Source organism: Pollicipes pollicipes, unplaced genomic scaffold (assembly GCF_011947565.3).
Source record: "Pollicipes pollicipes isolate AB1234 unplaced genomic scaffold, Ppol_2.1 Scaffold_2555;HRSCAF=2994_pilon_pilon_pilon, whole genome shotgun sequence".
In the NCBI taxonomy this organism is placed as follows: Eukaryota; Metazoa; Arthropoda; class Thecostraca; order Pollicipedomorpha; family Pollicipedidae; genus Pollicipes; species Pollicipes pollicipes.
The window spans coordinates 22,168,699-22,192,412 of NW_023596136.1; the positions used below are offsets into that span (position 1 = coordinate 22,168,699).

A 23,714-nucleotide genomic window follows, 5' to 3' on the forward strand; every position below is an offset into this window, starting at 1 on the left:
CCTGTACAGTACCAGACATCCACGGGGACGTACGCTCGTAGTGAGCCTTGGGGCGTTCCCTCGCCATTTACCAAATGTTTCCATGCTGTCAGTCAAAAATTCCTTATAGACGCGTTAAAAAAGATCGGACGACACACAATAGATTGCGCGTTCTTGCGTTGCATTAAACTAGGCTTTTAGCAAACTTTTTAGTTGCACCCTCCTGTTGTGAAGCCCTGTGTACGCCCCTGAGTCCAGCCATCCTCCGCGGCCAACCCAGACGTTGGTTAGGGTTACATCGGACGGGTATAGAGCACGCGATATTCTGGCCATTTTCCATGATGCGCGAAAGGTGACGCATGCTCTTGCATCAGGAAGTATCAAATAAAGCAATGGTACAACGCGCATCAGTAAAGGCCAGATGTGTTTTGGGGAAAGCGAGGCTATACAGACGCGACAGCTAGCAGCTCCTGTGATATAAATCACTTCAAAACCTTTGCTAACGGAGTACCACAACCTTGGAGACTGATGTAAACGTCGCACGAATAACCTGAATGTTCTCCTTGATTGGCCACATCATCAGCTTGAAATGACATCCGGATGAAGTGCCCCCTGATGTACTGTAGATATGAGCATACAGAGGCGCCCTGATATACCGTATATATAGATAGAGGTTCACTGATGCATCACCCGCGATGGCTCGCAACTTATATTGATCGCATATTGGCTGGCTGTGGGTGTGACCAGACGTGATAATTTCAATTGACAATACAAACTAACTTCCGACGGTTGTCAATATCGGTGCCAGAGACCAAACTGTCGCAAGAAATATCGATATTTGGGCCGATAGTGATCACAGTGAGTAGGTACGTACAAGTACAGTCCAATCGTTCTCGGTTCAGGACACATCGGCTTACATTTGCAATAGATTTTTTAAAAAATATGACAGCGACCGACTCCCGATACATTACTAAGCAGCTAAGGGACGAGCAGTGAAGAGATGTGGCTGTTATTTGTAGACGGCGCATTTCATTAAAACGTGCAGTTAGTGTCACATCTTCATCTGCTCCGGTTTTCGCGATCTGGAAATTCTTAAAGGGAGTGTTCCACGCTTACATGGGGTTTTCAACTGAAATAGCCACCTTGAAGACCTTTCGGCGCTGTTCACAATCCTGCCTTTCTTAAAACTTTAGGCCCCTCTAGTTTCTGAGCTAAACGTCGGTGAAAATAAAAAGTAAGCTTTGTATTCATGACGTAATGATCATGTCATTCAAACCCTGTCATTTCACAAGCTATTGGGTGAACAAGGCTAAGAATATATGGTTGTCGAGACGTTCATATCTGGCGTTCGTGAACGCGATTTCCAGATATAACGGCCGTCAATCGGCTCTCAACAAATGTTTTGCGAAGAACGATGACGTAATCAAATCATGACGCATTTGGGAGCATATTTGATAAACAGAATTGTGCCGTCTAGATTATTTGTGCTGTTTTCCGGTAAAAAGCGTACCAATATTTATACGTGAGCTTGTTTCATCATATCTCATGCTTGCTTCAATATCTTTAAATGTGGAACACTCCCTTTGTGTGTGTGTGTGTTTGGGGCTTTACGACGCACTCAGCTGCTGAGGCTATATGGCGTCGCCTGCCTCTCACCCTGGCAGGAAGGGCGGGCACCGCGGGGAACATTCCCTTTAAAACCGCTCAGTGAGGGTAACACTGCGGTTTAAGCTCGGGCGCGCGCGACCGGCTGTACACTCGAGCCCGCAAGGGTTCACTGCGTCGCCCGCTCTCTCGCCCGTCGAACGGTGCTGGCTGCCCGTCACCACGACGACGTATTGTCGAGGTCGGGTCCGGCTTCGGCCCGCGCCGCGCAGCTCCTTCGCGATCAGCAATGTGCACGCTCGTCTCCCGTGTTAGCCGAACTGAGAAGCCTGCGTTCCGGGGTGTAGAGATATGAAATTCCAGAGGGCGAGATAGCCGGCACGAACCGGGCCGCTCGCGGCTCGCGGTGGCTGGCTTCTCGCTGTTCAAGCAGCGCCCATGCCATTCGCGGCTCGCTCGTGGTGAGATCGCCTGCTCGCATGCTCTTTCAGTGGCCTTGGGGCACGCTCCGGCGTTGTTGAGCAAGCTGATGGCTTGGGGACAATTTAGGACTCGGCGACTGATGTTGCACTTTTCAGCGGCATGCAAAACTTGCCTACACATAGTTTTGTGGAAATGTCTGAGCACCACTTCAATATGACCTCATTTTAAGCAAGTGGGTGCCAATCGTTCAGAACTCCACGAGAACTAAGCCAGCATGCTGAGGAAACTTGGCGATGACAAGTGACAGGGACAATACTTTTCTAAAATGATTGAAATGGAGGTGAGGGGGGGGGGGAGGGCAGAGAACTCAAGTACTCAGGAAGGACTCCAACAATAATAATCATACGATATGCTTTAGAGGCTAGACGGAAGTGGTCATGCAGAAGCGTAGAAGCGCAAGCCCCCGAGGAACAGCGCATACCAGGAGCTCCCGCACCGCACTCCACATCGGCTGAATGGCCCTGTGACGCACGTCCGTGCGGCGTCCCAGGGCCGGAAGGTCACGCTCGGCGCTCGTACGCTGCGTGGCGCTCCCTGGAAGCGGCCTCCAGCGGTCGTTGGCTCCTCGCCTCCGCGTCGCTAGCGACCCGCCTCTATTCCCGGGCAACCCGGCCGTTGTATCGACCCGCCCCGGCGGCGCCGGAGCCGGTCCAGCCGGCGCCTCGGACCCCACCTGACCGGCGTCACGTGACCCAGCACGGCGGCGCTGCCGCCATCGCGGCGCCGTGGCTGTCTGTGACGTGTAACCTGGTGCGTGACGGACGAGCCGTGTCCCACCTGGAGCCCACCGCTCCGTGGCGTTAGCTCTGTCGAGACGCCCCGCGACGGCAGGCGGGCGCCTGAGCAGCTCGCGGTCTCCTCCGTCCAAGAGAAGGCCCGCGCAGCGTCTGTCGAGAAGGGCTCAGTGGCTGGCGTGAGTCGACTGCACGTCTTCGAGACTGTCTACTGAGTGAGTCGACTGCGTGTCTCCGAGACTGCCTACTGAGATAGTCGACTGCGCGTCTCCCGAAACTGTCCATTGAGTGAGTCGACTGCACATCTCGTGGCCCGTCGGTGCAGGTGAAGGGTACGGATTCGGAGGCCTTGACTCCACCAGATCAGCAGGATGGTGCTGAAGAAGAATCCCAAGTCGGCCAAGCTCGACCCGCTGGACAAGGAGAAGCTGCGCGAGGAGAACAGTAAGAAGACCATGTCGCAGTCGTCTCTTTACGGCGGGTAGGTATCACAGTTGTCAGCTGTAATGGGACGAGGCCTACAAGATAACGGGACCCGCCTCATGTATACCCGAAGGCCTGCTTGGGCATGGTCATGTGTGTTCCGATTTTTAATTCGGACGGAGTGTCTTCGGTCGATGACTGCCTCAGCTCAATCACGTCCCTCGTTCCCTGGGGGCGTGCCCTGCATCCTCTGCGAAGACCACCGATTCAGTACTGTACTAGGACGCCTAGCACATCCACACTAGGCAAGCCTCTTCCAGGAGGACTGACCAGCCAGCTTTGCCTGCAGGTCGGGCCAGACCGAGTACCTGCCGAAGCTGGACGAGGATGAGGAACACCCCATGCCGTACTTCATCACGGCGACAGCCAGCCTACCTAGGCCGGCAGAGAAGCCGTGGGAGAGTCTCGAGGTACGCGCTGGATGCCGTGCTTGGGCGGAGGATCTGCGGCTAACCCTGGCACGTTAGCCCAGTGTCGCACTCCCAGCATCCGAGTATTTTGGCACAACCAGACTGCCTTGGAAACCGTGTGGTCTCCCGTTGCTCTGCCCTCCCTGTGTGCAACGAATCGTTGCTTCCTTGGCAGTTAGGATGCTTTCGAAAGCATGTATCCATGTTTCTTCTTCAAGATTCAAAAACAGCACACCAGGCGCGGGATGAACACAGTGGGAATTTCATATGCATTTATTCAGTTGTTATGTACTTACAGAGCCCTTTTCTGATCGGGTTGCGCTTTCGTGACCATGCGCTCAGATGTTTTATAAGTTTTGAATCAAATAAATGTGCTCACTCTGGCCTACAGAAAACGTGTATTACGAGGAATGCTACACATAAAGGCAATCAGCCTGAAAGAGCTATATTGTAGCAGGCCGCGGAAGTGGGAAGCGCGGAAGGCCCCCATCTAACTTTGGAAGAATTGAACATGAGCTCCACGTCGTTGCATGGAAGAAGGCGAGATAAAAGTGTCGTCCTTTTGTCCCTTCAGAAGACCCGCTGTAAATGCCTTACCCTGTCCCCGAAATTTACCCCATTAAAATGTACGCCTGGCTTCTGCATCAGGAGAAGAAGGCTCGTAAACGGCTGGATCACTGGCTGCACAAGAAGGCATTCCAAGTGGACGTCCTGGATGAGTTTCTGTCTGACGTTCTAGTGGAGGATCTTTCCACCGTAGCATCTGTATCCATGCAGGAGGGCAAATACAAGGTACTTCCATCCCGATATTACACCTCACTCACTGCTCATGTGTCACTGTTCTAAAGAACTGACCCTCTTCACTGCGTTTAGCAAGATCACCACAAACAACCACAGGCAGGGTAAGATCTCACTTACAAATCGCACACTTCACAGTTACATCACACATGGCAAGTATATGTTTGTTTTGATGCGTGTTGCCTTGCTGCCATTGTACGCTGGCTGTAAATGTTCATTATCAAAAAAAAATACAACCGTCAGATTAATGTGAAAGCAGCTATCACAAATTCCTATCGAAATTTCTACATTCATGGTTTATTTCCCGTACCATCTGATTCCAGTGGTACTGCTGGTGTATGTTACAATGTGAACTCTGCCCACTGATACCACCTATCCAACGCCGCCTGCAGCTCACACAGGATCGTGGCCCCCGCTAACCCACTTGTCCAACGTCGCCTGCAGCTGAAGCAGGATTGCGTCCTAACACCACTTGTCACCATTTCCTAACACACTAACACCACTTATCCAACGTCGCCTGCAGCTGAAGCAGAATTGCGTCCTAACACCACTTATCCAGCGCCGCCTGCAGCTGAAGCAGGATTGCGTCCTAACACCACTTGTCCAACGCCGCCTGCAGCTGAAGCAGGAATGCGTCCTAACACCACTTATCCAACGTCGCCTGCAGCTGAAGCAGTATTGCGTCCTAACACCACATGTCACCACTTCCTAACACACTAACACCACTTATCCAACGTCGCCTGCAGCTGAAACAGGATTACGTCCTAACACCACTTATCCGACGCCGCCTGCAGCTGAAGCAGGAATGAGTCCTGACATCACTTATCCAACGTCGCCTGCAGCCGAAGCAGGATTGCGTCCTAACACCACTTATCCAAGGCCGCCTGCAGCTGAAACAGGAATGCGTCCTAGCACCACTTGTCCAACGCCGCCTGCAGCTGAAACAGGATTGCGTCCTAGCACCTGTTGTCACCACTTCCTAACACACTAACACCACTTATCCAACGTCGCCTGCAGCTGAAACAGGACTTGCGTCCTAACACCACTTGTCCCACGTCGCCTGCAGCTGAAGCAGGATCGCGTCAAGGCGGCCTACATCGAGGAGGAGATCGTGCCGCCGGTGATCGCCGACAAATGCATGCTCACTGTTTGGGAGCTGCTGGTGGAGGCGGCCCGCGGCCTCGACACGGCTACATTTGAGGAGGTCAGCCATGGCGGCAGCACCGCTCCACGACCCTGGGGAGCATGCTGGGGCAGTGGGGCCGGAGAGGACCGGAGAGGGCCAGACCAAGGCGACTTGCTTACTCATCACTAGGACTAGTGAGAGTGCTACAGGAGTAAGCGAGCTGGGCGAGCCTACTGCATGTTGCAAATTCACTACAACGGAAGCTTAGGGCTGGAATTCGGAGCGCTGTGTTGCACAACAGTGTGCGCCGTGCATACTGTGACATTGCGAGCAAAATATAAAATATACCACAGCACGAACCATCCGCAAACGGTGTCGGTTGGGCGACCTGACTAGCCGGTTTGTCATAATCCTCGAAGGTCAGCCAAACGTATACCATGCACCCTATGGCAATAGAGCTCTCGATCTTAATTTCTCAGCACGCTCATGTTCTAACGTTCTTCACCTACCTTAGGACCTAAAGGAGACCCGGAGGCCCGCTCCAGAAATCGTCAGCTTCATTTCCTCTCACCGTTGCTATTCGCCGTCCTTGCATTGTGCTGTATAGTGAGCAGCGGTCACGCCAGAAGAGCGGGCGGGCTCACCTTGACATGACCCTGCCGCAGATGGACGCCCGACTGGGCGAAACGGCGCTGGACCCGGTGGCTGAGGCGGCCCTCAAACAGCACGTGCGGGAGGAAGACGACTGGAAGGCCAGCTTGGACGAGGAGAAGACGCTCAGCGGCCTCACCTGGGAGACACTCATCTACCACTACCACAAGATCGCCAACGCCTTGACGCTCTCCGACAACTTTGCGGTCAACCAGCTGCAGGTAAAGTCAAAGGAAGACGGGTGTACGCCGCGGACGTTCCGTGGTCACCAATCAGTTACGTGCAAACGACACAGGCCCCTCTTAACAGACATCCTTTGAAAGATACGAGAAGAAGCTGTCACAGGAGTGAATGAATACAAGACACAATCAGTTATGTTATGTGCACTCGCCCACTACAGGGGCAGTGTCCGTACTGCTGCACAGGCGCCACCATGCCGCTGCTCATGCTGTACCTGCTCGCTCTCACCAGCTAACTCAGATCCGACTCCGTCCCTGGTGTCCCTGCATCATGACGCGGTCATCAGTGCCCCATGTGCCTCTGTATCAGGACTCGGCCCATGGCGCCGGCCATTGGTACCCCAGCTGCTTCTGCACTACGCCTCGGCCACCGCCCGTGTCACGCCCGCCCGCCACCCACGCCCGCCCGCCAGCCCGTGTCACGCCCGCCCGCCACCCGAGGTGATTCTGACCAGCGCCGCGCCTGCCGCAGGACCTGATTCTGACCAAGAGCGCCGGCAGCGCCATCTCCGAATCGGCCACGGAGGCCGGCCAGCGCGACCTGCAGGACGCCGACGAGCTCGAGAAGGTCACGCGCCCGCCGCGGATGGGCTAGGCGCCCGCCGCCGCCCCCAGGCCGGCGAAACCGTCAGCACGGCGCACTGAACGCCTCCCTGAGGAGCGCTGCTGGGTCTGTGCCCACGCAGCCATGGGCTGTTCTGATGGAACGAAGCGGCCTCGGAGGGGAGGGGGCATAAGGGGGGTCTCTTTTGGGAAGAGGGAATGGTGACGGAATTACGAACGGAAGACGCGAGACACGCATCTGGATATAACGCAGAAGCAAACCGATCGCTCAAGAGCACGGACGCGGAATACGTCCGTTTGTTCAATATAGATACCTGACGATGTCATACTGCGGCGTTCAAGTTCAATCTCAGAGTGGCGTGATCGTGTGGATTGCTACGCATTGTCCTTAAGCTGCACGTATTTATTCTTGATCTGTTTTCCCAAAGATTTTCACGAATTTTGTCATGTTAATCTCAGTGCTGGCTCGTCCAGGAAACAGGTTGTCCGGATGTTCTGCTGTGCTGGCAGTGCTGCATGGCGTTCTAAATGCCTGAAGTTGCCACACATAAGCATGTCTGCATAGCGCCCTGTCGTGCTCTGCAGCCTCAGCCAGGTCTGTAAAGCATCTTTGGCAGGTACCCAATGCCATGCAGACACCACGCGGTGCTGAGGATTGCGTTTGCCGCTCACATTGATTCTTTTCTGTGTTGAGTTTCGTCTGTCGGGTATTATTGGTTGTGTTGGTTGCGCGTTCATTGCCACTGGTCCGTGCATCTCTATCGATATAGACTGTGATAACAAATACACCATTGCACATCAGATACTGCCATTGCCCGGTCGATAGCAGATTTAGGTAGCACCTCACACATCTTAAATTTAAGTGGTTAGGTAATCATCGATGGATTAATGATGGCCTCATCGGGGTACTCACACGCTTACTGTCTGACTGTACCTGCCCTATTTGGACTCATGCTAACGATCGTCCGACAAGCGTAAAGATACGTCACCGGCTCATGTCATAATATAATACTTTTGACCCGTTATGTGGTTATATCGAGAAGTTTGATGGTTTTACGCATTCCAGAACCGGAAGAAGGTTGTGATACGAAAAAGCAAACAAAAATTCTCTACAATATTAAATTATTGTACACAACATGCGAGTACCACGTTTCCTCTTTTTGGTTCCTGCGTTTTTTTTTGTTTGTTCACTGCGTTCATTTTTGTTCACTGCGTCGTGACCGTTAGCATTGAACTACTGCCAAAATGCCAGTTCATGATAGCACTAACCAGAGTTCCATGCTAAGTCCAAGACTTTGCTGTAATGCTGTGAGATAAAAAGTGAGTGGCTAACAAGACAAATAGATGACGTACAAATCTGCAGATGCCGAACTCTATACGCTTGTCACCGGATGCCGCAACTCTACACCAGCAAGACGTCTTTGGCGGCCTGGAACGAGCGAGGTGATGAGCAGACATAGTGCTACCATCAGGCAGGCATGATCACAATCATAGCGAATGACTCCGCAAAAGGATCCGTCGCTCTTGGGAACCCGGATGACCAAAGTAGCGTAATATTCCACCAAAGTAGCGTAATATTCCTTGTTGAGATTTACGCGCGGGTGTGCAATGATGCTTTACGATCCCACATCACATATTGAATGGCATTGCTTCGACATTTGATAGCTTTGAGCCTGCAAGACGTAGCAGTCGTAGACGACGCAACTGATGATTTGGAATGGTTCACGTTTTCGGGGATGTGACCGAAGTATTGTAGCCCACGGCTATGTTTTGACTTAGCATTGGCCATAAGGAATGAGATCGTACTATCGCAAGCTCGAACGAATCAAGTGAGATCGAAATGAGATCGAGTGAGTCAGATCGCACTTTGGAAGGTCTCCCGCCAACACTCCGTCATAAACTTCGACAACGGGCTCCCGGCGTTCGCTGAGTTCGCCGCAGGAGCGATGAGTGCGCGGAACTGGTGGAGCAATCTAACAGAGGGCACTGTCGTAGCTGTGCTCCAGTGCTCCGGTGTTGGTGGTGTGGTTATTTGGCTCGTATGACCGCACAAACTAAAAATTCCTCTGAGGCCTGTGCTCGCCATCGTCATGAGCTCCTCGACCCACGGGAGGCCCGTGGCGAACGAGAGAGAGAGAGCGCAGTGACACTCGTGGTGGTTGTGTTGCGTGGACTTGTAACACGTCACGGACCACAAACAACATCACATGTGGGGGTTTTCAAAATTGTTTGAGTGCTGATTTTGCAATCGTGATTTTGTGTCCGGTTTAATGTGCTTGGTGGTCTTTTCATTAGGTGGTATTAGTATTTTCATCAGGTAGTGTTTACTATTAGTGTCTTCAGCGCTTATTTACGTACCAACTCACAAGTTTCACAACTAATCAAAGAAAATACTTGGCCCGGTCTCTCCTTATTCAGAGCATAGCGTGCTGCAGGGTTCGAGGCTGGTCCTTGAAAGCTAGCATTAGAGTATCTATGGGCTGGACTGCGGTGAGATTGCTTATTGAACGGTGCACTCGTCCACTTGATGCAGATGGTTTCCTGAAGCCCCTATTCGCTATGACTGTCAGGATCTGACATCACCCCTTCAATAACGTCCCAACAGCGTGGGCGTCCGGAGCGTACATCCGATACAGCTGGACTGGCTACACACATCAGTTCATAACTTTACCAATGCCGAGGTCCGTTTTATTCTCGGTGGAAATGGTCTGGTCCTGTGTCGGTGCGCCCACAAGCCATCAAGGTCCGGGGCAAGTTTTAATTGGTGTTTAAGCCCTGCCTTCTACATTTAGCGAACTTGATGTGCCATGCATGAGCCGAATGGGGAAGAGATATACTTTGTACCATTTCAGTCATGCATGAGAGCCACCCCAATGGAACAGCTTGCATGCAAATGCAACGACTTCCCGAGCACAGCTTTACGGATTTGCTTTTCATGTTGTTTCGACAGCATGGAACTGCAACCAATGGTCTTAAAGATATTAGCTTTCTAGGAAGCGGGACGGTCGGGGCGTGTCACTCGAATTCCATGGTTCTCTTTATTCGAGGAAGATTCACTCAGCCTCTGGGAACTGTCGTAAAAAAACAATTCATTGCTATGGCCCAATCACTTTAAAAGCTCAGCCTGATCACATCCATCGTCGAGCTGGATTTTCCACCTTCCACAGCGTGCGGATAAGGAAAAGAACGCCCCTGGCTGCCACCCATATGTGAAGTTGGACGGCTCTGGCTTTGATCTGGAGATGGACGAGAAAGTTCCATCCTCTGATCTGAACCAGGAGGTGGCGTTTGACTCATTGACTGTGATCTGGAGGCAGAAGTTGACTCCCGGGCTACAATCCGAACAGGCTTTGATCTGCAGGCAGATCGTCTTCCTTTCCGTCTCCAGATCAGCGCCAGAGACGCTGATCTGTGGACGAAACTGGCCGTCTCTGGCTCGGTTGTGGATGTGGAGTTGGACGTCCGCCACAACTGGCACGAAAATTTTGGTAGATTTTAAAAAATCGGAATAGAGGCACCTAGTCCTCACCTTTATGAAGCTAATGTTTATGTTTCTGCCAATTTTTGAGAGTTTAGACACCTCCAAATCCTACAGAATAATACATGTTTGTATACAATATACTTATACGGCTTTATATTGTTGTCATAGCCGCTACGCAGCTGATATCTAGTTACACGATAAGTAATACAAAATGGGTGCTACAAAATTAATCCCATCAGTTATTGCTGAATCACACATAATATTGCTGAATCAAATGAAAGCTTTCACAGAAAACACAAAGAGGCGAATCCAGCATGTGGGACACGACATTTGACATTTTGTCATTTCGGGGTCTGGCTTTGGGGCTGGAGTCTCGTCATATCACCTCTGGTCTGCTCTTCGGACTCTCCAACCGGGCCCTTACCTAAAAGTGAGGGGAGGGGAGAGCTATGTGTCCCTGTACTCCCCCCACTAATACCTCAGATGTGAGCGCCAATGGATTTTGGTTTCTCTTTGAGCTAACAATTTGGACTCGTTTGTGGTGCTCCTGGACTTTGTCATCCCTTTGAATCAAGGAGTATAATTTGGAATTGGGTGCAGCATAAAAATAATGGTTATGATGTCCGCAATGCAGGTTTTGGGGCCCCCTCACCGAAAGGGCCGATCCTGGATTTCATCAGGCTGGAGGGTAAAGGAAGTGCGGTGCCCTCGAATTTTGGTGCCCACTAGAGATTTGAGCTTCGGGGCCCTTTCAATGGGTCGCTTGTATTTGGTGCCTCAAGGAGATAAATGCTATGGTGCCCGAAAATTTACGTTTTGGTGCCCCCTCACCGGACGGGCCGACTGAGCATGTTGTCAATAGATAGACACGGGTATTGCGGTGACCCTCGAATTTGCTGCTTCTCGAAAATGAAGGTTTTGGGGCCCTTTGCAGTGCTCCTTAGCATTAGGTGTCTGTGGAAAATGAAGGTTATGATGCTCCAAACTGAAGATTTTTATCGTCACTTCGCTGGACGGGTCGATCCCAAAATTTCAGCAGAGTTAAGTGCACGGAAACTATGGTGCCCCTTGATTTTTACCCGCCTTTCAAATAATGCTAGACGCTTTCAATGGTCCGCTTGGATGTGCTGCCTATTGAAAATAAAGATTATGATGCCATGCAATGCAGGTTTTGGCACCTCCTCCCCCAAAAACCGATCCAGAGTCTTATCAGGGTGGAAGGCACAACACTGTTATGCCTATGGAGTCTAGTGTCCCTTAATAATAAAGATTCAAGACACTTTGCCGGGTCCTATGGAATGGGGTAGCTCGTGGAAATGAAGGCCATATTGCCCGAAATGAAGGTTTCGTGCTCATTTGCCTAAAGGTTGTACGGTTCCGAAATAAAGGTTTTCATCCCCTTCACCGCACGATGTTGGTCACCAAGGCTTTACGGGGCCCAAGGGGAAGGCCATGATCTTATGACCATGACCCTTTCGATCCGACCCTGGAAACAGAGAGGCGCCTGTCCGCTGGCGCCCAGGGTTTCAGTTACGAGCGCCAATGAGCATAACGACTAGTTCTTTTACTTCCCGCTAGATGACAGGCATACGCAGCGGTGTCTCCGGCGTTTGCCGGGTTACCGGAGACAATGGACTTTTCGCGGCGCCGTGCCACTTTGAGTTCGGATGGTTTTTGGGGTTGTTGGGCCGTCAAGAAAAATGAAATGTGCCAACATAAGGATTGCTATGATGCGTGCAGGGAACATCCATGAACTCCGAAGTTTCTGTCGAGCCTATTTTGTTAGAAGTGTGACTGCTATGAATGCCTGTGGCTGTGACTATGGCTATATGCCAATATCCAATTTGCGCTGGCAAATGTTTGCATTCAAGGATGCATCCTGTTGCACCATGCTGCTAACAAATGTGACGGCGTCTTCCCTCTCGCGGCTAATTCTACAGGGACACATTCTACAGGCTCCCCACCAGCAGGCTCGGCAGCTTGACGGACGGACAAATCCAGGGCTCCGGGAGGCCATTCCCCAGACGGATTTGGGCTTCTGGTGCTCTCGTCTCCGTGACAGCAGCCGAAGAACAAATATCGTATCCCAATTTCCGTCATCTCATCAGACACGGCAGACCAACCCACAAGCACTCGCGTCAACCTGACATTCACTCCAGTCCACCGGACATTCATTCCAGTCCAACCGACACTCACTCCAGTTAATCCGACACTAACTCCAGTCCACCTGACGCTCTCTCCAGTCCACCCTACACTCACTCCAGTCCACCTGGCGCTCTCTCCTGTCTACCCGACACTCACTCCCGTTAATCCGACACTAACTCCAGTCCACCGGGCGTTCTCTTCTGTCCACCCGACACTCACTCCAGCTAATCCAACTCTAACTCCAGTTCATCCGACACTCACTTCAGTTAATTCGACGCTAACTCCAGTCCATCCGGCGCTCTCTTCTGTCCACCCGAGATAAGCGACAGTCCATTAAGACGGGGCACGCGCCTTGCCTTTTCCCGTACCTTTGCCTTTGCCTGGCTTACAAATCTCGCGTTATACAATGATCCTGTGGCGCCTACATGGCGCCTGCATGGCGTGAAACATGCCTAATGCAAGCAGAACATGGTAAAGCCTGTAGGCACAATGGTTTATATTGCACCTGAGACATGAAGTCGGGCAGAACGATAAACCAACCTTGTGATTTATGGTAAGCATCCTGTTTAAAGGATCATGCACCTATTTGTGGTGTTTACTTATTGTTAGAGCAGACGACTCTGATTTGATCAAAAAGACTAGTTTTCTCGAAATCCTGCCGAATAGATCAGAATTTCGATTTGAAGTAGCCGGCCCTGCGGGAGAAATCTCACTGGACTTCCTGCTTGCCATTCTGAAAGTAGTATATTTTATTTGCATTACTTTTTACCAAGTATGTGTCCAATAATGTTTGCTACACACTAATTTGTTAAAAACCTAATGTGATAAAAGCTATAGAAGCTTGAAACACTCTGTTTAAAGAAAATGTATGCGAATATTAGGCTCTTATCTCGCCAATTCACCGAAAGGTTATGCTATGGCCTCGATTTTGCAACTATGACATTTACCACAGTGGCTCTTTTCAAAGAGCACTTTGGCTTGAGAAACGACATTGCACAGGGTCTCTAGTGACGCCCTGGCTCTAACTTCAGCCAATGTGCTTCTCGGTAGGTGCCCTTGCAGTCTGCTTTGCCAATCAAAAATGTTCATTTGCGCTGACGTCATTGATACCAGTAGAGGGTAGAGGTACTATTTCCAAGCCTGCAGGCTCGCAATACGCAGGTTAAAACAGCTCAAAAGTGATTTCCCTAACCCGTAGCAGCTGACAACGGCCCTCCGCAGATTCTGCGATCGTCACGACGACGGCGGCTGTCATGATGACGTTAACACAAAGCTTGTGTTCTCAACTGAGTTCTCAACAACACAACCACCAACACAAAGACCGAATGCGACGAATTTGGAAGCGTCTCGAAACACCATCGAACCAAATCAGAGCCAGTGTACAGCGCCATTAAAGCGAGATAAAAATTGAGCACGAATGTTCGTGAGAGTTCTTATATCCTTTCCAAAACAAGACAATGTTTTTCATTGTACATTGCATTGTATTGCATATTGTAAATTTCATTACATTCCACTCCACACCGTATTCAACGCTAAAAATGGACCAGAATGCCAAAGTAACACCTGGTCGCAATGAATGCACCAGAATGTCGTGGCTTGCGCGCAGTAGCGGTGTTTTACCGCTGTGGGTTGGCATCAGCGCCGGTCAGTACGGCGGAGTCGTGACACCGGTCTATGAGCGTCCTCCCCACACAATGGCGCGAGCGCCCTCCACCACTTCGCAGAGGAGTGCAGCCAAACTGAGCCACACGGCAATGTGAGGCATCCGATGACACCGTCGTGGACCGGATGACACTATGGAAGCCCCACCTGAGGCCGTGCCCCACCATCAGCCTGCGGCGATCAGCGAGGACCGCTGGCCTCCTCAGCTGCGGCCCTCGCAGTGAGCCGCCCCGGTCACGTGGCGTCGCCCGTGACGGCCGGCCAGATGCGGGCTCGGTGTCCCCGCTGGCCGCCGCTCGACGGACCGGCGGACGACCCGACGTTGGCGACGGCGGGAACACGACCGCGTCCCGGGAGGGCCGTGAGCTGCCGACGCCACTGACACGGCCGGCGGCGCTCTGGCGCTGCGGCGGGGGGGGGGGGGAGGGGAGGGGAGTGAATTGGAGCGGAGAGAAGCACGAGCTGGCGTGGCGCTGGCGGAATCAAAATCAAATTGCACATAATTTATTGTGAAATGATAAGGGACACCGCAACCCATGCGACTGCGGCTGGTGCAAATACAGCCTGCACGTCACAAAGTGCCCTTGAAGTGCCTCTAATTCGCCACCTTCGCAGAATTATCAGCCACTGACTCATCAACCCGGGCGTCATTTTATACTGCTCAGCCTTGGTGGCATGCTGCTGCATTGAAGTAACGCAACAAATCTGCGCGTTACATACTGGAACAAATCAACCTGTGCATCAGAACAGACCATTTTCATTGTAAAAAAATGATATACGTGCAAACAACGGAATCAGCAAACCGAGATGGTCAACTGTACACACTACAGCGATCAAATCTAACCTCACGAGTGATACTTGCCATGCAGGATGCAGTGGTGTGGATCTGGACTGTTGCCGGGGCTCTGTTCCCCTTCAATGTCAAAGGAGGGAGGACATCGTGTGTGATGACCTGGTATGGATTTAACAGCTTCATGCAGGTGGGTGGCATTCGGCAACCTTTTCTGGTATGGAAGGCACTGAGCTATCATGACCTGGGGGTGGGTGGGTGGTGGGCTATACGTTTTGTCAACATTTCAATGCTGACAAAGCATACACGATATATATTACATTGAAGATCCATGCGACTGGTATGCTCGAACAGATACAAAGCGAGAAATGGCATAAATCGGCACTGCAGATCTATTCTCACATCCAGTCATTCCCTTACACGAGCAGTGGATAGCCCCTCCCCAGACCGACGCCTTCGGCTCTTTGTTTAGGGGGAAGGTTGGGTGCTCGCGACAGTTACGGAGCGTCAGCCGCCTTTGTGCCCTTTGAAAAAAAAACAGTCTGGATGTCCACAGGCGATCTTATTCTTCGATCTGGTCGTTTAACCGACTCCCATTAAAACGTGCGTGCCTCTCGCCGCTGGAGACAAGACGCTTAGCAGCAGTATCGCCATGAAGTCAACAGGGCAAAGCAATTCAACAACATTACACGTCCAGCATATTCATTGAGCCGCAATACGAATGCTGCTTGCAGAGTTGCAGAGCAATGAAAGTTACCACACACCTCGCATTAGTCGCATCGCAACAATTGTGACAAGCCCGTGCGACCAAGTAAGCTGCATATCTAGATTCTTTTGCGTATTTTCTGCCGTCTAGTGTGGCAAACCGAGCGTCGGCTGGTAAAAACAGCAAATAGGCCGGCCGAACGGGTCACTGGAAATGCGCTGATTTGTCGCTGGCCGTCACCGAGCCGGCCGACCAACTAAAAATCACACCACTTGTTTCTCGCTGAGTTGCAACGAAACCTAAAACAGATGTCATCTATAGTGTCGTAGCGTAAGGTAAAAGGTCTGTACGGAAAGGCCTGCTGTTGCTGTGCGATGCTAAGCATTTTCACGGGAGCCTCAATTCCGGATGTGCAGTGTGAGCTACAATATTTTGCCCTACTCGTGAACAAAACCTTCAGTCGCGATGTTTTACCACCGCTGGCGGCAGGGTCTGTCTGCCGAAACTGGTGACAGCTGTCGAGCGAGCGCAGACCGCGAGAGCATGCAGCGGACAATCCTGAAATTCCCGGCGCCCCACCAGCGGTGCCGCTGGGATTTTGTGCCGCAGGCCTTCATAATGTGCAGAACTGCATGCAACTCGGATATCAAATGCGTTTCGAACGCCGCCGCGAAGTACAAACACTCTCTCCGGAAATGCATGCACGGGAACTTATATAAAAAATGTTGGGTATTCAGCCGACTTTTGCGACCTTATGCGACGTTATATATCTGACGATAATTTTCCGAAGGTTGGGTAACGTAGCTGCGTCCTCTAAGACAGCAGAGCTTCGTCTATGCTGGCATGTTCTTCACGATTAGGGAGACGATCAGCAAAGTTACTCTCGTTCATAGTTTTTGACGATTCGTTTTTCGGAACCCTTTGTTCGGCACTTTGCACCTTATATGTATTTTGGCTGAACCAGCCGCCCAAGAAGCTTGTGACCACATAAGCGCCTAAATTCCGGATATAGATACCAGGGCTTGCGAAAAGTCGAATCTATTTCGAAACGGTACGGCGCGTCTTCCGGGATCCAGAGCTAAAGTCAAAGAGTTCAAGATACTTATTCTTAGTTAACGGCCTTTAGTTTACCAGGAAGCACTGGTTAAACGTCATAGGGCTAAGCAAAGATTTTATCGGTGGTGCTCCATATTTAGAGCTGCGCTTATCCCCAAGTGTGACGAAAGGTCCAGAATGGTTAAACAAAGTGGAATACTTGAGAAAAAAACACGTAAATACAGAAAATCATCAAAATCTGCAGACACTGGCACCGCAAGATATCATAAATAATACATCATCCAAGCTCCCATCACCTCACCCTTTGACACCCCCTGTGATCCACCCTTTGTGATCTAGGCTTCTTTGAAATTTTAATTTAATATCTTCTGGGTTCATAACAAATGCAGCATGCTTCCAGGTCCAGGTAAGTATCTTCCAGGTTCACACAAGCGCTGATACAACTTGTCAACCTAAATTTCAGGCCGCACCAAGGCAGGATATGCTGTCCTTTTCCCGTAATTTAAGAAGCACTGTGCGAGCAGCCTGCCAACATTGTAGCATCTCCCGCGCCCTTGCCATGATATGTGATGTGAAATGCCATCAATGAGATTGAACAATCATAGAGCAGGTCCATGGTTCTAAATACATTGTGAAGCCAAGGACAGGTCTTTCGATATCCAACCTTTAATTTACTTTGACTTTTCACTCACCTTTTATTGTCTTACTGAACATTCTACTTCGCTGGAATGCTGAGAAAAATGCCATCTGTTAACCTATTTGACGGTTAAGTCATAGGTTGCAGTTAGGGGTGGGTTTAATCAACCATATAACACAGAACCAATTTGAAGCTTGAGGAACAGTTCACGCAGAACGCTCACGGCAGGTCTGATTTCAGGGTTACGCACATTTAACACTGTAGACTCATGCATACTTCATATTGCTCACATTTCACACTGTGCACTCATGCATACTTCATATTACGCACATTTCACATTGCTCACAGCAGGTTAAAAAAACAGTGTTACCTACGCTTTGTCAAATCTCAAATAGACCCACCATTTTTAAAACCAAAGCAACAGCATACAGCGACCAATTGCTGCAAATAGAAAGGTCAGTGTCATGCAAGTCCAATGGTGTCAGTGCTATTGTGGAAATGGCATTATCTACACGAAATAACGTTCCAAATGCGTGCTGATGTCACCACTAACTCTCTGCAGATTCAGATAATGCAATGCTTTTCTTTTCGAAGACGGGAACACAACTAGTCCATTCGAGCTCTTTTTACGCCATTATATTAGCTTTGACATAAGAAAGGAACCTTATTAGGTACCATATGTGACAGATACGAAAAACAGGATAAACAGGAGCGGAGCCTATGACATGTCATCCGTCTATCCGAACAGGCGGTAAATCAAGCATTAAAATGATTTTGTTTCACCTTCATGATTCGGTCTCATGGAATGTAATTCGCAGACGCCAAATGTACTTTGACGAATGCGGTGTGTTTCGTTTGTTTGAAGTAATTTCTTGATGGATAGGTACTGTAATCAGTACTATGGACGCGGATTCTTACAAGCGGGGAAAATAAGAACATCATTTTGTGGCAAAGGATGACATTGCAGTAAGTGCTATATGCCAGATGGTGTCTGCATACACGAATGCCGAGTTTACTCCATAATGTGTTACTGGTTTGCGGATTTGACATAATTTTAAATCGTCGCAGACACAAAACATGCCTCGTGTTGCCCACGAACGCTCGCACCGCGTCGAGACATACACCAGTTGGCTCTCACTTGTTCCTCATAATTCTGCAGCTAGAGCCGATCGTATCCGCCTTTAAAATATTTTAAACTAGAAGGGTGTCGCGGATGCTTTCGTACCACATAAACCACCCTTTCGAAACTGATCCATCAGAAACTAACAATTTCTATGACATTGTTTTACACACAGCACGATCGTTATAAACGGAACGTCGTTAAATCCGTGAATGGCGAAGGACTGTGTTTACCCTAAAGCATATTGCTAGGAAGATTTGTTGTACTTTTTGCCAAATTTTGACATTTAAGTTGACTTTTAAAAGGCCGAGGCCAATGGCAGCAGAAGCATGCCAAAAACAACAGAAGGTCGCCTCCAAGTGGACACAAAGGTCATTCCATGATTACCGAATGATACAACATTACAGCTGTAAAACTGTAACTGCAAAGTGATGCCGGCAAAGTTCGTCAGCTGTCGCTGATCTGGCATTATGGGCATGGATTGATTTATGTTCACGACAGTGCGTCTTTTCCTTGTAGCGTGCCAGCGGTCCCTATTATGAAGCAGGTTTCACTTTACGACCAGCTAGTGCTTCGCAGTACTTGCCATCAAGTGGCGATTGGAGCTCATGAGCTCGTCAACGATAATCCATAGCGGGTCTATTGATTCCACTCACGACTCCCTTACTGCGGGCGATATGACGTGAATCCTTTACAGGGCGTCAATTGATTCACCGTACAGTGCGGCCACTCGACTGGACGATTCAGACCGTAGTTGGTGAGTTTTATTATGCCGCTGCATTGTAGCAGCGGAAGGTGTTATACTACCGTGCAGGTGAATGCCGCTGTTCTAGCTTCCATGTCGTGGCACAATGCCACTTTCCCGCCGCCAGCGGATCGTTCAACTGCAACTCGATAGGATCACGGCACGAAATGTACGGCGGGTTGCTGTTCTCCACGTGACACCGAACCACATGCAAATTTTGGTAAATATATCTGTAATTCCCGCGTTCGATAGCATAGACTTTGATCTAATCGGGGAATCAGCTGAGCCGTTTTTTTTTTTGCTGGGACAACAGTGATGCACACAACCCAGCCAGCAATATCCAAGAGCAGCGTGATAGGCATGGCCTGCAGACGGTGGCCAAGTATACCACAGCCTTGTTCCCATGCGTCGCCCACACCCCGCCGCGACACCGTTGGATTGTCTCCCACTCCACGTGGCTGGCTCCTGAGCCGGTCACGGGAAATGAATCCCCGAGGTCTCCATTGCCGGGCGCTTCGCGTGACTGCGCTTTTTAATGACGTAGCAGTGGAACGTAAGGGTCGCCTCTCCCCACACCAGCCTGTTCGACGACGAGCCGCAACCGGGGCAGAGTTCGCATTGTCATTCACTCGGTGCACGCCGCACTCCGCTGCAGAGTCGGCGCCCGATTCCAGGCGTTTTCCTGCGAGAGGGGGCGGGGGCGTCACGGATACCGCCCGGCTGGCTGTGCTCGAGAGGGTGGAGGCGCGGCCCCCAAATGCGGCGCATGCCACCCGCTCTGTCACAGGAGCGCCGGTTTGTCACTCCGGCGACACGGCTCCGTAGTCGGTATGGTCCGCCACCCGTGCCTATGGCTGGCTTTGTTGGGACAGGCGCAGCAGGCAGTGAGACACGCATCCACACGCCGCCGGGGTGCCGCAGCGCGGAGCCCTCCCCCAACGATCCCAGCACCCTTTTAGCTAGGTCACACTGTCCAGGACGTGACCGTCGGATTGGAGAACGCTGGCCAACTCATTCAGAAAACGTTATGTTGACCGCTGTTACATGGTGATGATGACGTCATAAGCCACATAAGATGCATTGAAGTCCTCAACTTCGCTAAAGACTTCGGATCTTCTATCACCCCTCATCATTTAATAAAGAGGTTTCCTCTTCCACGTTCAAACGATACCATGCAATGTGACAAAAGCCCAAGTAATAGCGGAGGTTAGATGACAATCAAGCCAAGGTCATGTTGGCCAGATGGACACGTGTTTTCTTGTCATTATTCAAAAGACCTATGACAAAAAATATGTGGTGGCTTACATGTGACCTGTGGTGGTTTAAAGTCAGGGCAACTGACTTACTGTTGGCGAGGACGAAGGCGAAAAGCATTCGACTTTAACAATAACCGAGGTAATACATCCTCACGTCTCTCAAACGTCTGAAAATAAAATTGAATGGTAGTGTGAAGCCATAATGAGGCCTGTGCAAATCTTGGACCTCTCCGACCAGCAGTTATCAAGCTTTTTCGAGGTGTCTCGCTACAGGCCTATCTTAAGCGGTTCACAATTCACAGTCAAACCATACGATTCGATAAAAGCTGCCGATGATGCGACCATCGATGAGCTCACCAGAATGACGGGAGACTTTTAGCCATATAAGACGTTTCATTTCTCGACTTTTCGACATCTTGATGTGAAGAAATTTTAATTCGTGAACTACCCTTTCACGGGACATCTGAAAAGTTGTGCGTTTAACTAAGGGTAATAGACATCGGTTCGTTATTTAACACTACGAAAACATGGTTTCTTCCCACAAGTCCCTTTTGAGCTTCGCGAGACACTTGCAGATGTCGCTAAGAAAGTCACCTCGTATGCCTCCGGAAGCGATGGTGATATTGAGGTATGGTAGACGATATTTGATTGGAGGGGGGAGGGGGGAGGGGCTGTGCCAGAAATTCGCTCGATGTTTGTGATCCTAGGTCAAAGCTAATGCAATTTTCGAGGTGAAATGCAGATAAACGCAAGACCCTATAAGAGCAGGCTCGGTGGCAGTGTTTTTACTAAAACAAACTGGACTTGAAAATGATACCGGCCTTGCGATCTCGTACGCCAATTTCAACGTCTGCTTATAGTAATCATACAACTTCAACGCCATTTTGTTAACACATCATTTCTGGCTTAGTAGCATGATCTGAAATAACACGTCTGTATAACAGCATACTCAATAGTCTACAAACGTTGGCTAGCCTGGGGACAACGGCCTTCGCCCTGTGACGAGTCTTCTTGTTGACGCAGGGCACGAAATCATGAGGTCTAGACAAGCACCTTTCACGCGCTGTACTGCATCTGCGGTGCATGGTGGCGCATTGTTTTGCAGTACAATATTCCACTTCTAGGAAATTATGATAAAGGCATCATCGAGCGCATATTCCCGATCACAGGCAACTGTGTGCCCAAGATAATGACGTGTGTCGCCCATGGCTGCTGATAGCGGATAAAGCAAGAACAAGCATATTGCGACAGTCATCTCTCGGCCATCCGATGACGTCTTTTTCAGAGTTATTTTTATTTTTTGCAATTTCGTGCGTTATTCGCCAACTACTCCCAACAATTTGCATATCAATAACTCATCCCATTTTAAATCAATTTGGCTTTCCAACATTGATTGCCTCCAAGCATTACTTATTTGCCAGTTCTCGTACTGGTGAAAGTGCAAACACTTAACTCACGTCGTGTTCTACATTTCATCTTTTAGCGCATTAATGTATTTGAGCACTAGCGTTGCAAACAAAATCGTTGAGTTGTACTTGAAATAATCGAGAAGGACGTCGAGGCCCTGTTTCTTTTTTGTCCTATGAGCTAAGAGTTGTCATGCTGATAGTTTATTGACAGTCAATATACCAGGAGGAACTAGCAAGCGACGTTATCCAACATGGATTGGTTATATTGCCAATGTTCGACATTTCATGCTGTGCTTTTGATCCGATTTGACCAATGTTTACTTTACAATGTCGTTTAACTAGAATCCAACCCACTGTAACTCAGTAGCTGTCAGCGTAAGATCTGTGAGCTCATGCTGTCGTTTTATAGTCCCGCTCTTTGATCTCCCCGAGTTGGTAGACTCGGTTTCAGCGTAAGATCTGTAAACTCATGCTGTCGTTTTATAGTCCCGCTCTTTGATCTCCCCGAGTTGGTAGACTCGGTTTCAGCGTAAGATCTGTAAACTCTTGCTGTCGTTTTATAGTCCCGCTCTTTGATCTCCCCGAGTTGGTAGACTCGGTTTCAGGCGTAAGATCTGTAAACTCATGCTGTCGTTTTATAGTCCCGCTCTTTGATCTCCCCGAGTTGGTAGACTCGGTTACGCCTCATCGAGGAAATGAAGGACGCTCCACCCTAACACTTCCATGTTGTTGTTTACGGAAAACGGTCGCAATTTATTGAGCATTGCGAGTAACACCTAGCATTTTCAACCAGTTTGCGTGATAACGGTAAATCTAGAAGGGTTGTGTGGAACAATGCCAATATATGATACCCCTAGCATTTCCCTGACTTACCAAGCTGCCTCAAATACCCACGAGACATCCATTTTGAATTTCACAAACCCTTGCTAAGGGGACTGAGAATGGACAGGCAAAAGAACCAAGGCTATATAAACAGACGGCACCATGCTTTGGCTTCTACGGTAACCTGGAGTTTGTCTCAAAATATCTCCATTTACCTGCCGCACCCGGATAGCATATGATGCTACAATTTACAATATGAAGCAATTTGTCCATTGCAGTTGAAGACAGATGTCTGGTGTGCTGGCACGCTTGGTTGGAGTAGCACAAAAGTAAGATAAACATAAACTGATTCCGAGAGAGTGCGTGCGTGCGTACGCGCGTGTCTGTGTTAACATTGCTGGTCCCCACCTTGAAAGTGTGTGGGGAGAAGGGGGGGGGGGGGTGGCCCCCTTGGCTCTTCCCTCTTCCCCCACCTATGTACACTTCATGCCCCTTCATACCAACCAGCATTAAAAGTCAGAAGTTGCCACTTGCACTTAATGTGCCAAAACTCAGTAACATCTAAAAAAGGGATTGTGCTTGCACCTTAGCCGCAAAGGTGATAGCCGTCATGCGTCTTATCCACAAAGCACGTGTCATCCGCAATTCTGCGACTCCTAGGCGAGGAAATGGATGTGGTCGAAGAGGGCGGCCCTTAGAGACCCACCGGTCAACTATCTCCTCGACGGGAGACGGGCTCACCATGATGACCGAGGCGGCTGTGTTGGCCGAGATAGCGGAGCCAGCTCGTCTCGTAAAGTATGTGTATGTCTT

The 23,714-nt window shown here is 50.0% G+C and overlaps 1 protein-coding gene across 1 annotated transcript; it reads left to right on the forward strand.

The window, feature by feature from the left end:
- The first annotated feature begins 2,748 nt into the window (after positions 1 to 2,748).
- On the forward strand, positions 2,749 to 8,039 carry LOC119109863 (uncharacterized). The gene is made up of 6 exons (XM_037233618.1): positions 2,749 to 3,282; positions 3,574 to 3,694; positions 4,343 to 4,486; positions 5,559 to 5,696; positions 6,284 to 6,490; positions 6,981 to 8,039. Exons 1-6 carry the CDS (start codon positions 3,173 to 3,175, stop codon positions 7,101 to 7,103), a joined length of 843 nt encoding a protein of 280 aa, XP_037089513.1. The 5' UTR covers positions 2,749 to 3,172; the 3' UTR covers positions 7,104 to 8,039.
- The last annotated feature ends 15,675 nt before the right edge of the window (positions 8,040 to 23,714 follow it).

Bases quoted from the DNA above. Each gene is read 5' to 3' on its own strand.
- LOC119109863 (XM_037233618.1), top strand. From the start codon at position 3,173: ATGGTGCTGAAGAAGAATCCCAAGTCGGCCAAGCTCGACCCGCTGGAC. The intron at 3,695-4,342 runs GTACGCGCTGGA...CTTCTGCATCAG, and splicing joins AGCCGTGGGAGAGTCTCGAG to GAGAAGAAGGCTCGTAAACG. The intron at 5,697-6,283 runs GTCAGCCATGGC...ACCCTGCCGCAG, and splicing joins ACACGGCTACATTTGAGGAG to ATGGACGCCCGACTGGGCGA.